Here is an 18,157-nt window from a genome sequence, read left to right as displayed (position 1 = left end):
AAATCTCATGTGTCAAAACATTAAAAGAATAGGGAAAGAGGATCGCCTTGAGCCAAACCATAAAATGTTTTCCTACTGATATAACCCTCGTGATCAAAGTTAATTGTTAAATTTCGCTCCTTTAAAAAATTCCACACATATGTGCATATTCTATAGCCTAAACCCAACTCATCCATTGTGGTTAGAAGCCGTTCTAAATTTACATTATTATATGCATTGTCTATATCGATAAAGCATGCAACAGTCGATTGTTTTTTCGAAAATCCGACATGAATATTACTTATTAACGAAGATAAATTATCTAGGGTTGATCGGCACTTTCTGAAACCGGTGGTGTAATCAGACAGCATGTGATTTTTTTCAATATACCATTCGATTCGATTAATTATGATGTTATGGAATACCTTACACAGACATGATATCATGGATATGGGACGCAACGCCGAGCTCGAATTTAAATCACGTCCAGGTTTAGGGATTGGCACTATTCGAATATTACGCCATTGTTGGGGTACAAAACCCGTTCTAAGGAAACTATTGTAAAAAGATACCAAGATTAGTTTTGCGTTAGTAGGTAAATTCTTCAGCATTGAGTATGAAATATTGTCGCAACCCGGAGAAGTGTCCTTACGCCTAATGCAATTATTCAACTCGCTGATGGAAATAGACTTCTCCAGGCAAGGATTGTTAGAAAAAAATTGTGGCGTTTCTGAACTTACATAGTCTGGTGCCAATTGTTGTAGCAAATCATATGATCTCTCTTTACTAATAAAATATTTAGGTGCACTATACCCTTTAAACCATTTCAATTTTCTCCAGAAATCACCTTGGGATAGCGATCCGTCTATGGATGAACAAAAATCTTGCCATGATTTGCTTCTAGCTTTTCGCATGCAACATTGAGCCTCACTTATCTTCTTTTGTAATTTATTTAAATTATAGGGAGTTGGATTGCGTCTAAACTGCGATAACGCGAGGCGCCTTTCTGCTACTAGTTTTGACAATGACGTTTCCCAGTATGGTTTAGGTCTAAAGTTGGATTCGGGATTTGTGCTCATCTTTATTAATGGAATGTTAATTTCAGCGACCATATCTATATAATCACAAAATGTATCGTACGAGTCTTGCAGATTATCTGAAATGTTAAAATTCTCACAGATCATTGCCAAAAAGTTATGATACCCGGACCAATCTGCCCCTTTATAATTTCGCCGTACGATGGGTTGCGAGACACAGGATACATGTGTTGAAATTTTAATAACAATGTGATCACTGCCTAAGGTTTCATTGAGAGTGGTCCAATTTAGTTTATAAGCTATGTCTACGGAAGCTAAAGATATATCTGGAGAAGAAGATTGCAACTGGCTATTTACTAATTTAATACGGGTTGGCTTGTTATCGTTTAAAGTTACTAGGGAACTATCCATTAATGCATCATAGATTTGTAAACCTGTATGATCTGTCTTGCATGACCAATTTGTATGGTGGCCATTGAAATCTCCTAAGACCATCCATTTGCTGTTGAACAGAGAGAAAATATGATCCCAATCCCGGCGTTCAGTGTGAACTGATGGTGCACAGTACACAGATACAATATGTTGGATATAGTCACAGTTATACACCCTGACCCCAACTATTTCAATTCCTGGATTAACAGTGGTTAGAGTTACCGGGCTAGATTGAATTGATTTGTGTACCAGAACTGCAACTCCACCATAACCGTCATCGCGATCTTTACGGTAAATGATGTAGTCATTGACCTTTACATGTGCTTCACCATCTAACCAAGTTTCGCTGAGTGCGGCAATATGAATTTTATTCTGACAAAGAAGTTGCTCTAAAGTAACTAACTTAGGTTTAAGACTTTGACAATTCCATTGCATTAAATTTAGCTTAACAATATGATTGTTTTTAACCATTATTATAAAAGTAATCCAAAATTATCTTAAACAATGACCAATCTGAAACATAATCGACTACCACTAATATAAACCACTCAAGACAGCATCTTGTTATTTCATGAAATTTCCATTCCATTGTTTGCCCTCTCAAAAAAATAATTTCCTTCAATCTGCTAAGAAGTTCTTCAAAATTAACCGACTTCTTTTTATGTTCCTGAGAGGGAATTTTATCCGTCTTATCCTGGCCAGTCGTCTCTGTCGTGGTCGTCGTAATCTGATCTATTTCGCACACATCATTCAGTCGATTTTGTTTGACAGAAGATTTGACCGGTGAGACTTTCTTTTTTGTAACAGGTATCGAAGTCTTTGCCTTGACAATTTCCGAAAAAGTAGGAATATGAACGGGGGAATCACTGAAAACATAATCCATTTCCATTTTAGTGTTCTCAACAATACGCGTGCAGCATGTCGATTCTATAAAATATCACAACTCACTTCGACATCACTCTCACTTCGACTTCGATCTAAAGGTAGAATTCCGTGGACGCGACAATAGTCAACCTATGAAAATGTATGGCACCGTTGTCGAGGCCCGTGACAGTCGCGCGCGGCCGACGAATTTCGTAAGCTGCTCGCGGCATTGTCAAAAATTTAATTCTGGTTTTACTAAAATTCTATAGATGTTATTAAGCGCTAGACCATGTTGAGAAGCGTACGGCCGCGAGCGGCTCACGAAATTCGTCGTCCGCGCGCGACTGTCGCAGCCCTCGGCAGCGGTGCCATACATTTTCATAGGTTGACTTTTGTCGCGCGCGGCTGCGACAATCGCGACCCACGGAATTCTACCTTAAAGTTTCGTGATTGACATTGTCAAACTACACTAGCGCTTCACTATCGAGCGTGTTGACAAGTTGAACTAAATCAAAGTCGAGATTTTGACAGATCTGTCTAAATCTGTCTATCTATAGGGAGGTAGGGGAGATGGGCAGTTGGGACATGATCAAATCAGAATAAAGGGGGTCCTTTTATTCTGATTTCTGATCATAGTTTTTATTGGGTAGTTTACGTTACCGACTGGTAACGGTGTTCATCCATAGACTATCTGTCATTTCTGTGAGTTGTCAAGAACAAACACTCGTAAAAGTACTTAAATATTTTGTTGCGGTTTCGGATCGTTATAAAGAGAAAACTAATGAAAGGTATGTGTATTTTCTATTATTAATTATTGATTGTCAAAATCTCCAGTTACAATTATAGTAAGTCGATGCAATCCACACCTATTATACCTTTAGAAGAGAGTACTACAGCAATAGTTAATGGGCCCCACGTTTTTATTTTAGTCTAATATGACCGGGACCACCTACGTAGGTTGAAAGGTAAGTAACTATTTTTTATTTTCTAGTTTTCAGTGCACATAAGATAAAACCGTTTAACTTAAAAGTTTTTTTACCGATTTTTTTTTCATAAACTAAGTCAAAAGTGTCCAATGCTCCCTATGGTAGGGAGGCTTGGACATACCATGTAATGTATAATTTGTAAATTTTGCTCTTCTTCGTCAGTGAAAATTTGTGAGGTTATAAATCTGCGCGAAAATCCTTTATAGAATCTTGTTTCAGGTACCGTTGCCAACTTGATCTAGAGACTATTATATTTAAAATAGTGTTTAAATAAAGTTCTAAGTGTTTTAAAGTGATTAAGTGCCTACCTTTAACGATGGCTAGAATGTTTTGCTTAAATCTTTATTAGAAGAAGCTCATGCTTTAGATAATTTAGAAAAGCGTCAACAATCTGCTAGAATTCGTAGTTTATCTTTATTAACTCGCGATGATGACTATGTGAGCATATATAGATTGTCAAAGGAGCTAATTGACCAACTGGAGTCTGATTTACTGCCCTGATAAAGCCCACAAAACGTCGAGGCAAAGGACTTACAACTCGTGTAAAAGTAAGTATTGACACAGTTTATAGTTGAAAAATTGTAATCAAGCACACAATAATAAGAAAAACACTTAGTTCTTAATAAGGAGTATTCCCTTTATGTGGTTTCCCCGCCAGCTGATATGTTTTCAAAAGACTCTGTACTTCAGTTATAATATTGGTATTCTCTTAAGCATGAAAATAACCAAATTGGTCTCAATTTTGTTTTCACTAAATCCAGATAAAGTAGGTATTACATTTTTTATTGATTTATTGTTTCACAGATACTATGTACTTTATCATTCTTGGCTAGTGGCGGTTACCAGAAGGTTATGAAAGAGGGCATCAGAACTTATTTATCGCAACCGTCTGCATCTCGTTGCATAAATGAAGTAGTGGAAGCTCTGAACAATCCGGCCGTAGTAAAAAATATATAAGGTTTCCTCAAAATCAGCAAGAAAGGCAAATTGGCGCTGTCAGTATTTTTTCGTAGGGTAAGCATAGATTATATTCACAGCACGAATTTAGAGATTTCTGTTTATTTTATACTTAAAAGCTGCCTCAAATTCCTTACAATAACAAATTATAACTAAAACATCATATTTAGCTAAAATTCTGTGTCAAAACTGATAAAATTAAAACTGATTAATCTCGGTTGACATTTTGTCGAGTGGGGAAGTCACTAGCACAGCATTGGTCGATGTCGAGCTCACTTCACTTCGCAAGTGATTAGGTGATGTTTACAGAATGCAAAATCAAGGTCGTTCTGAATCGAATGCGAAGTGAGAGTGAATAGCGAAGTGAAATGCGAGTTGTTGTTCGAATTTTAGAGAATCGACGTGCAGGCAGGCCTTGGCCCTGTTGCGCCCGCTGGGGTTGCTGACAGTATTCTACTTGTGTAGCCCTTTCATTTGATACCCATATTGAGGGGGCTGTGCCATTTTGTGCCGGCGGCCATATTGGATTTAATTAAAGGTGTATACAAAATTTCAGACCAATCGGTTGACAGGAAGAGGGTGAAATTTGAATTACTAAATTTGATCCAAGAATAAATAATAAAACAAACGGGGTGAGCTAAATAAAACCGTTTAAATATCTCGTAATGTTGAAACTGATTGTAATTTTTAGGAAAGCTCTTTCATTATATCTAGCCGAATATAAGAAATGGCAATAAAAGTTGATAATGATCTGTAAAATCTGATTTTTTATGCAATAAATTGTGAAAAAGTGCCCATCCCTCCCCTACCTCCCCTAAAGTATGAAATGACATTACGAATCGAAGTGAAATGCTGGGGTGCGGCTGTATCTCAGCACTGCTGTTGTCGACATTCACTGGCGACGGAGGAACGTAAACCGATAGTGCCTTTCTATGAGTGCAGTTGAACTCGTTCATAATCTCGCTTATCTTTTTTTCTTTTAAAAATACTGGACAAGAATTTTTAGCCAATGCCATATGTTTACCGCTGCAGTTGACACACCTAAAGGTTTCTGTTTCACAGTTCTCGTGGGGTCCACCACATTTCGGGCAAACTACTTTACTAGAAGGACATTTCTTGTACAAGTGACCATATTTCCAGCATTTGGAGCATTGCGATACCGGAAACAAGTATGGTGTAACCTTGATACGCAAACCTTCTACGTACACATATTGTGGTATAAAGGAACCTTTGAAACAAACCTGGACGGCTTCACTCGGCTGCCAGCCTATTCCTTCCGGGTCACGGCGTTTTAGCCGATATACAGATATTATTTCAGCTGGCTTCTTACAGGATATACATTTTAATATATCTTCATCCGATAGATCTAAATCCACATCCCTAATTACCCCATAGGATGAGCTTCTTTCCATAGCCCTCTGTATGTTCCAGTTCCTGTCTATAAATGCTTGACATTTCTCAATTTTATTTGCGCTAAACTCATTGTCTACCTCGATGCGCACTTTAAAGGGATTTATATATTTTACTCTGTCTATATCCACTATACCACTCATTTTAAACAATTTGGCTAACGCAAATTGTTTAGGCATTCTTTCCTGGCTTGATAAATATATCTCGATTTTCTCCTTCTGCATTTTTAATTTCTTCTCCTTTCTATTTACTAAATTCCATTCTTCCTCTTCATCACTTCGGTCTCGCTTCTCTGGTCTTAATGTATTCTCTTCTATTTCAGCTTGTACTATTATCTCTTCTCGGTGATACTCCCCTTCAGAATCTGACATCTCTTGCTCCCGATCATTAATATTGCTATCCATAATTATGGCACTATCATTCTCCGTCTGGTTACTATTTTTGTCCATACACTTGAATCGTGATCAGTGTCGTCGTTATCGCTAGGCGGCGGCGGGCGCGGCCCGCAGGTACGTATAGTACTGCAGCGCGCAGGGACCGATGCACAACGATTAAAAAATGTAACTCGCTAATGAGATGCATACGTTCACCTCGCGCGCTTACCGACACGAGACTGTGAAGTAAAGAATTTGAAAACAGCTACCAAAATTGTAATGTAAAAGTATGTACTTATGTGTAGACGAATACATAACCTTATTTTATGTGTAGAGAAACTACTGCTGAGCGTGTGTGGTTTACAAGATTTTCATTAGGCCTGTGACAGACAATGTTCATGTAGGATCACCCACGTATCCTTTTCAGAATAGGGTAATGTTAAAAATTCTTCGGGTCACCCTTGTCTAGTGTGAAAGGTAAAAATGTGTGACCTCGTACAGGACAGAATCGATACTCCTAAAAGCTTTTGGATGGTTTAAAGTAACGTCCTTTATTTGTTTGTATTTTTTACAAGGTAGTTATAAAAACACTGTTATCTTTGGTTACAATTCTAACGTTATAAAGTACTGTTATGAAGGTCTTACCTTATCTCAGAAGCGTCGGTGCCTGCACTGGAGGCTAGTTTGCGCGAACCTCGCCTACCACGTTAGGGAAATAATATTTCGTACAAATAACTTCCTCTACTTTTCTCTTTCATTTTTAAAGTGGTAACGTAACAAAATGACGACTATGATGTTTTTTCAAAAAGGAACATTTTCTCAGGAACTTTTTTTCGCCTCGATGTTTGTACGCAACCACCGACAAAATGCTACACACAATGGAAGTACACATAGATTTGTACAGCAAAAATAGGGATAGGCGTACGATATTTACGTTTATGAAGTAACGAGCTGTTTTCCGCGGTTTCGCTTTAACCCCGCGGCAATCCCATCAAACCACGTAGTCCTAGTCTGTCTGCATTAATAAATTTTACACGCAAATATTTCCATCTGAATCTGCTTTGGTTAAGCGGTGAAAGGTTAATCTATTTATCAAGTCAAAATCGATAAAAAATTATGTTTAGTAGCTATGATTATCATCCACATTATCATAATTCTGATGTATTGCCTTACGTAATATTCTTTCAAGTATCTTGCCATCCCTGGCTTGTAAATATTTGTATATTCAAAGGCGAAATAGAATATATTCCAGAGAGCCTCTTGAAAGTAAAAACGCGCGTATGGCTGCGGACAAAGGCCATTTCTAAGACGAATTCCTACTTCCACGTGTCCTTTATCAATCACGATGATTAAAGTCCGCGCTGACCATTCAGCGGACTATTTCTTGCGTATTTTCTTAATCAGACAGGACAGAGTTAAAGAATGCGAACGATTTAGCGAAATCAAGCGTCTGACAGCTTTAGCGGAAACACACAGTGATGGGTGTTTGGCCGGATATTGCTGAGCCCGCACGAATTGACGGTTCCTTTACACGACCTCCCTGAACGTGTGGCTTCGATGGAAATGCCCAAATGTAGTGGCTATTCACGGCATGCACTGTTCCCTCACATTGTTGCCTCTCTACGAGGAAAATGAAATGCTTGCTAGTACAAAACCTCTACGTAAAGTAAAACACCGTTAATTGTATCTTATGATTATTTAATGTATTAACATACCTACAAAACAATGGCAATACAGCCGGTTTAATAAGTAAATGTATATATTTGTCGACTGCCGCATTCAGAAGATAATATCTGGATTAGCGAAGGGATGATCCTTGTGCTCTCGACCCCTGCGAACACAACGTTAATCTTTGATTAAAGAATAAGTTTAAAATCGTATTAGTAACAACGGTCGTATTAATCATTCGGACTTTAATCCTAACTACCATAATCCCAATTATTAATATCGTTAACACTAAAGTTGGCTCGTTTGTTAGCCAGTTCGTTACGTCACAACTAAGCGACCACTGGACCTCCCATTTGTATCCACGGTTTATCATATTTAAATATTTCGATATAGTCAAAGCCCATTGCGCACAAAAAAAAAGAATTCTTCAGGGGATATGTAAAAAACATATTTTTCAATCTACCAAGTGTCACCGACTTGTGTGTCTAAATATTTAATTTCTAATTCCGTGCGAGTGAACCAGAGACCCATTATTAGTGGTAATAAAGTGAGGGAGAGGTATTTGTGTGATTGTTACTGAATCATCCCCCAGCGGATCAATGAACGACAATGAAACTTTTGGAGCACGAAACTTAGGTTCGGTAATGATATCCGTTAATATTTTATCCTTTTCGAGATAACATTATATTTCTGTTCTCTATTTAAATAAAAAAACAGTACTATATTTTGCTTCTCGAATGTGGTAGGTATAATAATTTTTTAAACTTAATTCAGAGTCATGTTAAGCTGGCTTGTTATATCTGATTAACTATGGGGTTTAAACATATTTAATTGAAATGTTCATGGCGGACTTTCAACTGGAGGTCAGCGTGAAAGTTCACCTAATTAACTCCATAGCCAATAGTTACCATTTTATTTACTGAACATTTATTAACGGGTGGGGCAGATCCGGATTGAAATGGGAAACGCGTGTGGGTGCACCAAAGCGTGGGAAGACTGACGGAAAATAAAGCTTTTCGTAAATACAAAATCTGATTAAATATAATTATTATGAGTTTAAGAAAATTACAGTTGATTATACACTAATCTGTCTATGTTAAATTAAATCTAAACACCAATCCATTTCGCTGCCAGACCCAAAACTGACATTTTATGTTGAAAACCAAGTTGAATACAATTTCAGATATCAAAGTCTATCACGCCAAATAAATATTAGGTATCTACCAACACATCCATCACAATAGAGACACGATACAAAGAAAGTAAATAAAATAGAATTACTATAGATAATGAACGTTATTTTGAAGAAAAACTGAGACGTTGAGTTTGTTTGCAGCGATAACAATCTCATCTGAAGAAAGTGCTGAAGTAAAGAGCATAGTTTGTATTGAAATGTTTGTGTTTACTTACTCTGCCTGCGGTATCAGTCGACCGTTGCAGTCGAGACTGTTGATGCTCTTAATGTCTTCCTTCGTCAGGGCGAAGTCCCAAACGTGGAAGTTCTCTGCTATACGGCTTTTGGTTACTGACTTCGGTATAACTATGATGCCTCTGTCAATCTGGTACCTTGAAACAAACGTTGCAAAATTAACAAAATTATTGCAATTTTATGCGCTACACTATCTTGTCGTAGCTACGTCGTAGCGGCGTCGTAGCAGTCTCGTAGCCGCCTCGTAGCGGCCCCGTAGCAGTATCGTATCATAACCTAACCCTACGCATCTGTGGTAGCTACTTTATTTTATGAAACATTAGACGCGCTATTTGTCTGAGTTTATAGTTGGAAAAGAGTTTTTATTTTGTTATAAACTAAAAATAATATTAGAGTTTATTCTTGCAACATGAATAAACTACAAACATAGGCAAGAGGCTTGTCTTGCGATAGAGAACATTTTCATGTTTATCTTGTATGATATAAATGCAAAATAAAATAAAACGCAATATTGCGTAATGTGAGCCAAAGGGATAGAACAAGAAACTTTTATACTACTTGTATGTAACATACGAATAAAAACGATAAAATCTACTAAACGGCTTCGTTCCGGTCACTAGGGCTGGTGTCGATCGCATCAAATGATGCTCCATTGCCTCGCGTCCCCGGTTATTTTTATTTTCTGTGCACAAATTTTGTACCCCACTAGATTTTGTATATAAATGAAACATAGAAAAAAACGTTATCGAAGCTGTTTCATCGTCAGATGAAGCAATAAATTACGATCTCCGAAATAGCAATTTGTTATATCGGCTAAAACGGAACGGAACTTTTAATTTTAAACTGACTTCAATTATGATTAGCTTGTGAAAACGAAGCCTTTTACTCGCCAATTAAGTTATCAAAAACACGTAAATAAATAGACGTTATTTTATGTTTTTGTGGAAATGGTGGAACAATTGTTATGTTACTTTCAAAATATAAAACATTCCGAGCCTAATAAAATATATATAAACAAAAATATTTATAACCATAGATAAGGTTTATGTAGTCAGTGAACTTGTGCCTATGTAATAAAATAAAGTAAATCTGAGATGCATAGTCAGTCTTTGCCAGAATACTTTTATTCACACAAACCGACGGAACTCTTTGAGCCTCACTATCGACTGCTAGTTCTATGAATAGACTAGGCCGAAAACGATTTTATTTTAATGTCATTAAACGAACTCGAATCGACTTTTGAAAAAGAGATTTTTCGATTTAGAACTAACTGTATTAATTCGCTAGCGACCACATCAAACATTTTTTCCTCTATGTTGATAAACCGAATTTGACTATCAAAGTTATTTATTATAGGTAGTTGTTTCGATCTTTTCTGCAACTAACTTATAACATAGAATAATTTCCGACTTAATGTCCGGACTCTTACATGCAGACACGGTCCTCCCTGCTTACTATAAGTTTTAATGCTCGATAAGTTTATTTAAATCTTTTACTTATGTTTGTATCTCTATTAAAACTATCTACTTTTATCTTGCCGTCATAAGTCACGGTCATATTCAAAATAATGTACAATGTACATATCATAAAAATGCATATATATATATACTTATTTTTGCTACGACAGCAACAGCGGCATACCTAACTTCAAATAATTATAATTTATTTCATACCTCAACTCATAATATTACTGAAGTCTTTATAATAAGGTAAGGTGATAGGTATTATGACTTACCCCTAAACAACCCAATGCATTTCACGTGATTGCAGTAGCATTAACATTGATTTTAGAGTGTGAATAGTGATAAATTCGTAGCATTGCTGTACCTACCTACGTACATATCGCATTTACTAGATCTTACAATACAATTTCTGGTTAATTAATGATAACAAAATTACCTTATAAGAACTTGTGCCGGAGATTTGTTCAACCTTTTCGCGATAGCCAACACTTTGGGGTCTTCCAACAAGGAAGGATCGCCGGGCTGCGCCCACGGCCTCTGGGGGCTACCGAGTGGACTATACGCTGTCAGTGTCACACCACGCTCCACGCAGAAGTTGAACAATTTACTCTGATTCAAATATGGATGGCATTCCACCTGTAACAATTAATGACGTCACTACATCATCTCCCGAGCCTTTTCCCAACTATGTTGGGGTCGGCTTAAAGTCTAACCGGATGCGGCTGAGTACCAGTGTTTTACAAGGAGCGATTGACTATCTGACTTCCTCAGCCCAGTTACCCGAACAACCCAATACCCCTTGGTTAAACTGGTGTCAGACATACTGACCTCTGACTACCCGTATCGTCTGCCAAGGATGTTCAATGACAGCTGGGGAATGAAACACAGTCATTGGTGTCCAAGATATGCTTAGAAAATACATACAAACTTAGAAAGTTTTCTTTGGTATTCGCCTGACCTAGAATCGAACATACGCACTTGTACTTGAGAGGTTGGTTCTTTAGCCACTAGGCCACCACTACGTCGATAATAACGTCACTGCCATAAATTGAATTTATTTAGCAAAAGGCATGCATAACGACGACCACCTGCCAGCTTCACATCACAAGCTACACCAAGTGATTTTAGAGATATTTGTGTACCCAATTTCAATATGCATGTATGAGATGGACGCAATTGATAGTATTCAGTATTATTTGGCGAGGAAGTGGTCAACAATAATTCCATAACCGGCACGCGCATCTAAGGCGCCAAAAGGGGTCGGAGCGTCTGAGCGGGGCGAGGATAACAATACGCGCGCTAGCTTATAACTAAAAGTCGTAAGCGACAAAATGGTTTTGTAATTTTAATATTTAGAAATGATAATTTAATAAAAATTCCTACTACCATTTTAAAGAGTATGTATATACTCAACTACTAAAAAAGTTAAGAGGCTTAAATCGGTCCCGTTTGCCCATAATATGTGAATCTCTTTTTAAAAAGAGGTATGTTTGATATATTTTTCTCTGTTATAAAAGTTACCTAATCATGTTTCTACAACTAACAAAATAAGGCTTATATCATGAACTTTCAGGTAACCAAGTTGTATTTTGATCCGTTTTGTATTTACTGAGAAAAATTGACATCCTTGGCGCCAAAAATTCCAATTCGTCCTCTTAATGTTTACTTATTGCTAGGATCCACAAATTAAGAACGTAAAACTGAACGAAAACACAATATAAAAAGGAAAAAAGCACCCATCTTGCGTAACTTCAAAAGTTACATAATACGTAGGTAAGTAGATTCTGTCTAGAAGTTAGTTTTACCATTTTCAGTATTTACTGAGTTTAATTCAGTATAAATATTTTTCTTTCCACTCGCCAAAATCTCCCTTGATTGAATCGTTTTCACACCTCACCTGATTGGTCACTGGCTTAATTGTAGCAGCGTTCAGAATTCGAGTCAGTTGTACAGAATTGAAGTTGCTGACTCCGATGCTCTTAACGAGGCCTTTCTCGACGAGCTTCTCCATAGCCCTCCATGTATCCACGTAGTCTACGTCGGAGTAAATCACTTTGCCATTAGCATCTGAAGGAAACGGATCACTCCCTTCCTAAAATCAGACAAACATTTTATTCCGCTTTGTACATAATAAAGCTAATGTTGCTTCGGTATCATTTCGGAAAAAGCTTGCGCCCAAATTGAAAAGTTTTTTACGTTTTATTTACATAAGTCTTCTGTGGATTTAAAGAATTCTGTTAACCAAAAATAAACTCAATTTCTGTTCGGGGTTGCGTTGGGCTTAGTTCGAAGTAGGTATACAACTTTAAGAATAATAAAAATGGGCTTACCTTGTAAGCCATAGGCCAGTGAATGAGATATAAATCCAAATAATCCAATCCGAGATCAGACAGCGAGATTTTTACAGCCTTTTCCACTAAATCCGGCCTGTGATACGTATTCCATATCTTTGATGTTATAAAAAGGTCCTCTCTGTAAAACAAACATTAAAGCATAATATAAAAACATGTTTATAATAACACATGTATAGAGGTCCCTCTATACACTCACACATCGTGTCTGGGATAAACATCAATAGGCACTCCTTCAAAGATTTTAAATGGAATAAACATTTCCGAAGATTTATAAAATACGAAACTATCTTTCCACATTCTGATTTCACGTTCCGCACAACACAAATAGATACCTGCGTATGAATTGACACTCATTCAATTTCCTTGGAAGAAGATTCTTAAATAGAAAAGACTTCGTCGTTCTTTAGTAGGTAACCCTAATATTAACTCCGAGACTTTGTTATTTAATAAAAACGAAACAACACAAGGATTACGGATACTCGGAGCCAAAGACAGTTCTGACCGGAGAGAAAAAGCGGTATGGTACGTAAACATACTAAATGGACATATATTTTGACCTTTTTACGATGCCCTGGTTAATTTTCTCCTTGATCGCTTCTCCGACCTCCTTCTCGTTAAAATAAAGATGTGCACAGTCTATATGTCGATAGCCGATGTCGATCGCTTCGCCGACCGCGCGTGTCACTTCGCCAGGATTTGACTATAATAAATACCCAATTTATTAGTACCTATCCTAGTACCTATTAGTACCCTATCGATAAATATTACAATTGTAATTCAAATCTTTTTTTCTGAAGGAAGTGGAGTGAGTGTAGTGGAGGAGTGAATGTACAGGGGGTGCACCTGTGTCGCAAATATGCGCTTATGCACTAGGTATAATATGTCTCCTTAGGTACATGAGAACAGCCCCCGTGGGCGACCATCGGCTAGGACGCTATTATCACTTCTACACTGATCTACTGATTCTTCTTATAAACATAAAGTACCTACCTACACAAACACGAACTAGCAAAACGAATAATGTTAAAAACATTGGTTTACACTAAATTCAATATTAGATAATAGGTAGGTGTATTATATGCAGGTAAGTAAATATGTTTTTGATAAAATTATTGTAACACTACGTTGATATACTTATTTCATATAAAAAACTAATGCCTTACCTGCCATGTCCCAAGACCCAATATGGGACACGATAGTCCGTTATTAAACCTCACAGTAGGAATTTTAGCGGCCATGCTCTTAAAAGGCAGTTTAACAACTATCTGAGAATAAGATGTTCTGCTCAATAACAAGTTTTATATAAATACATAACGTTGATAATGTTTTTATCACTGTTTAAATTATACTATCGAAGGCCATGGTCAGGGTGTCGCTTATCATAAAAGTTAATTATTACATCGACTGTAATTTGCTATGTTAAATTAAGTTTGACGTAATGTAGGTCTACCTACTGCTTAGTAAGGCAACCTATGCCTACACCAGGCAACCTGACTTTAACACTACCTACCGTCCAACTCAACTCAAATATCTGTTGCATGAAATATAAAACCTGTTTCCATCAGAATTCGTTATAAGATACCAATTATTATAGAGTAGCCTAAGACAGCTACAAAATCTTATCAAGAAAATCCAAAGCGACCCTTATTGGTAGGTAGGCTCCTATTTTGTATAAAGTTCCGACTGCGACCGCAATTAACTGTCGACTCCGTGTAAACAACTTAAGGGCGGCACGGTTAATCGCCGATTACTCGTTAACCGGTGTAGTGTGGTCAAAACCTTAGTTCTTAAATCGGATTCGGGGATACCTACGAGACCAGCGTTTTAATGTCAAGGGTCGTCCATATTTTTCGATTCCCGTAAAGATGTCATAAAGTTTCCCTTCAAGGTAGATAAGAAAGTTATATGGATGGCGCGACCCTTACGGCCGCATCTAACTCTCACTATCCATCACAAGTAATTGCAGCACTTCCTTCAGTGTTCACAAGAAGCATAAATGGGACGACCTGCACGTGACCAGCCCTATCTAGCTATTTATTACATCCACGTTTTCTCTTAAGGGTATCGCGCGCAGCTTAGCAAGCGCCTTGCATAGGTAGATAAAACATTTCCGTGCTGGAAGCAGACGTTTTCCCTAAACCAGTCGGCAAATAAGTAGATACATCCCTCTGGTTTCAAATGCCACGCTGTTTATAATTTTCTTTCATTTAATCAACATAGGTTGGCAAGCACTTATTTATACAAGAGATTATTATAACAAAATCTTCCTAGTTTCTAAGGGTGGTAGGTAGTGTTGAGCCACGGCTGTCCGTCTAATAGCAGAGAACTAAAAAGTTACTGAATCAATAATGGTGCCGTTTTCACCAATGAGGGTTTTCTAAAATGGCAATCCACGAGGTGGCAGCACCGAGTCGTCAGGTCTAATAACTGTCAAAGTGCTTATCTTTACTATGAATAGTGAACGATTTTAGTGTTTTTTTATTTTATAATTAAAGCACTGCATTATTGTTTTACTATTGCGGTTGAGTAAATAAAAAAAACTAAATCATATTGTGTTAACAAATTTTTCAACAAGCTTTTCCTTAGTACCAGTGACTTTTGAACCCTCTCTTAGCTCAATTTTTAGTTCGGAAACCTTATTCTGACCGTAGTCCATAATAAAATCAATAACACTTCCAATATAACAGAATTTCAATAAACAATAGGTTCGGCACCTACAATTCCATACTATTTGACAGCTGTTTGGACCAGACGCATACGTGGCGCCACCCGGTGGCAGAAAAAATTTCAAAAACCCTCATTGATAGATTCGATTGGGCAATTTGGCTTAATTAAACAAAAAAAATATTATTAAATCATTTTTGGGTGCTAAATTATAGTAATTTTTATTAATTTTCAATTATAATAATATGTACTATCGGTAGTTGATTTCATGATTCAAAAATAGCTAGAACTTCATTTACATTTGTACCATTTTGCTACGGCGAGGTACTTGGTACTGCTTTATAACGCCATCTATTAGCCGTCCACAAGACTAAATGCTTAAGCTTGACGTTACGTTAGTGGCGGGATGTTTTCTAGGCCAAGCACGAATATCTAACGTATTCGTATCGACAATGTATCGAGGCCTCGATTCGAAAACGGAGTCTGTCGATAGTAGGCAGCACGAACCACATTCGAAGCACTATCGAACACTCGATTCGAATTCTAATGTGACGTCATGCAAATGTAAATAGGGACGCGCCATAGTGAGCAAAATGAACGATTGTTGAATGAATGGTGCGTTCGAAAACTAACTCTAGTTGTTAATATTTTTTTTACCTTTGATTAAACGTTTTATTATTATTAAATTATAATAAAAACTGAATGTAATATAAAAAAGAGACCCAAAGTTAATTATTAGACATTATAAAATGGCATTATCTTTAGCAATATAACATAGTTACGGAGATTTTATTTTTAAAATGACGGGTACCGAACGCACCCACTTGACATCCGACGCGCGTAAGGGCGCCAAAGGACAATGCCTAAAAACGTCCCCACCCACCAACAGACTTGAAAGTAGTGTCATTGGATGCGCCTCATTTAATAGATCATTTCTTATTATGGAGACATATTCCAAAAGTATGGGGTTTAGGAACTATAAGACAATTTAGTATCCTTAATAATCAATTAACTTCAAGTTTGTTAACCAATTACTCGGAATTGCGTGGACCGATTTTGAAATCTATTGTTTGTATATAGAGAAACTATCTCAAAGCTAGTCCGATTTAATTTTCATCAAGATCTTTTAAGCAGTTTTTGAGTTATCATCAGTTAAAATAATCGGTTTGAAGAAGCAATGTAGGATGTCGTAAGGACACCTTCACCACCACCAACAGACTTGAAACTAGTGTCATCGGAAGCGCCTCCTTTGATAGATCATGACTATCATAACGATTTACGGCAAATGTATGGGGTTTTGGAAATATTCGACATTTTAGTATCCACAATTAACGTAACGTTAGGTTAGGTTAGTAGGTATACACCGTGACTTTTTAGTCGTCTTACAACGGCAGCCCACTTCATGTATCCAATGACTAGTAAACGGTAATATAAAAAAAAATATATGAGATTTGAATAATTTAAAAATAAAAATAATTCATTAAACCCCAAACATTTAGAGTATGTCGTCACAGTAAAAAGTATCTAATGGATAAGGCGCTTCTGATGACACTAGGTTCAACTCTGTTGGAGTCAGTAAAGGTCCATACAAAATCATTAAACCAATTATATTATCATTCTAACCGGTGATAACTCAAAAGTTGCTAAAAAGATCCCGATGAAAATTACATCGGACTAACGTTGAGACACCTTCTTTGCATTAAAACAAAAATAATCAAAATCGGTCTACGCAACTCCGAGTAATTGGTTAACAAACTTGACGTTTATTGATTATTAAGGATATTAAAATGTCGTGTATTTACAAAACCCCATACATTTGGAGTAAATCGTTTTGATAATCATGATCTATCGAAGGATGCGCTTCCGATGACACTAGTTTCAAGTCTGTTGGTGGGTGGGGACAGGGTCCATACAAAATCCGGCATTGTCCTTTGTTTATGTTTTGCTACACGTCCACAACAAAAGTATTTCTGGTTTTTTTTTGCTACAAATAATTAAGTGCTTTCAATATAATAAATAATTATGAGAACCAGTCAGACGCACGCAATATGAAATGATGGTTGAATTCATGGAAGGGTGAGTAAACAGTTTTAATAAGTTTGAGTGGCATAAACTTTAGTGTGAAGTATTTTAAGTGCAATGCTATTTCTATATTCTATATTCTATATTTTTAAATTCGGTTTCATTTGTGTCCAGTGGGTTAATTCTATTCCTAAGTTTTGCTCTACAATGATTAAAAATAAACATATAAATAACATTTTTTTTTTCAAACACATTAATTCTATAGGTATCTACGCAAATAAATAAAATATGATTTAATTACTTAGGTACCTTGTTTCTCGTGATTGATATCCATAATTTTCTAGTAAATTTGAAGCTAAAAAATAATATGCGGTACTACGTTCATACAGTGGCGGTCTTTGCATTTTTAAGTATATTGAAGCTATTACTAATTATTCCAATAACTTAACAATAATTTTAAAACACTTCTATTCACAAAACTAACTCTAAACAAAACATAAACACGGTTAAAACTTTAT

At 36.7% G+C, this 18,157-nt stretch overlaps 2 protein-coding genes across 2 annotated transcripts; both read right to left on the bottom strand.

Annotated features, from left to right (window-relative positions):
• Positions 1-1,666: 1,666 nt before the first annotated feature.
• On the bottom strand, positions 1,667-6,260 carry LOC135118725 (uncharacterized). The gene is made up of 2 exons (XM_064041424.1): positions 5,092-6,260; positions 1,667-1,732 (listed from the first exon to the last, which is right to left on the bottom strand). The coding sequence occupies exons 1-2, from the start codon at positions 6,112-6,114 to the stop codon at positions 1,667-1,669; spliced, it is 1,089 nt and encodes a 362-aa protein (XP_063897494.1). The 5' UTR covers positions 6,115-6,260.
• A 1,460-nt stretch (positions 6,261-7,720) lies between these two features.
• LOC110377421 (aldo-keto reductase family 1 member B1) lies at positions 7,721-14,274 on the bottom strand. Its single transcript, XM_021336320.3, has 7 exons — positions 14,117-14,274; positions 13,511-13,653; positions 12,930-13,071; positions 12,497-12,691; positions 11,036-11,235; positions 9,118-9,273; positions 7,721-7,870 (listed from the first exon to the last, which is right to left on the bottom strand). The coding sequence occupies exons 1-7, from the start codon at positions 14,189-14,191 to the stop codon at positions 7,819-7,821; spliced, it is 963 nt and encodes a 320-aa protein (XP_021191995.3). The 5' UTR covers positions 14,192-14,274; the 3' UTR covers positions 7,721-7,818.
• Positions 14,275-18,157: the final 3,883 nt, after the last annotated feature.

The sequence above is a fragment of the Helicoverpa armigera genome, chromosome 2 (assembly GCF_030705265.1).
Source record: "Helicoverpa armigera isolate CAAS_96S chromosome 2, ASM3070526v1, whole genome shotgun sequence".
Classification (NCBI taxonomy): Eukaryota; Metazoa; Arthropoda; class Insecta; order Lepidoptera; family Noctuidae; genus Helicoverpa; species Helicoverpa armigera.
The sequence above is the reverse complement of the archived record's forward strand: the minus strand, read 5'-3'. Positions and strand labels throughout refer to the sequence as shown.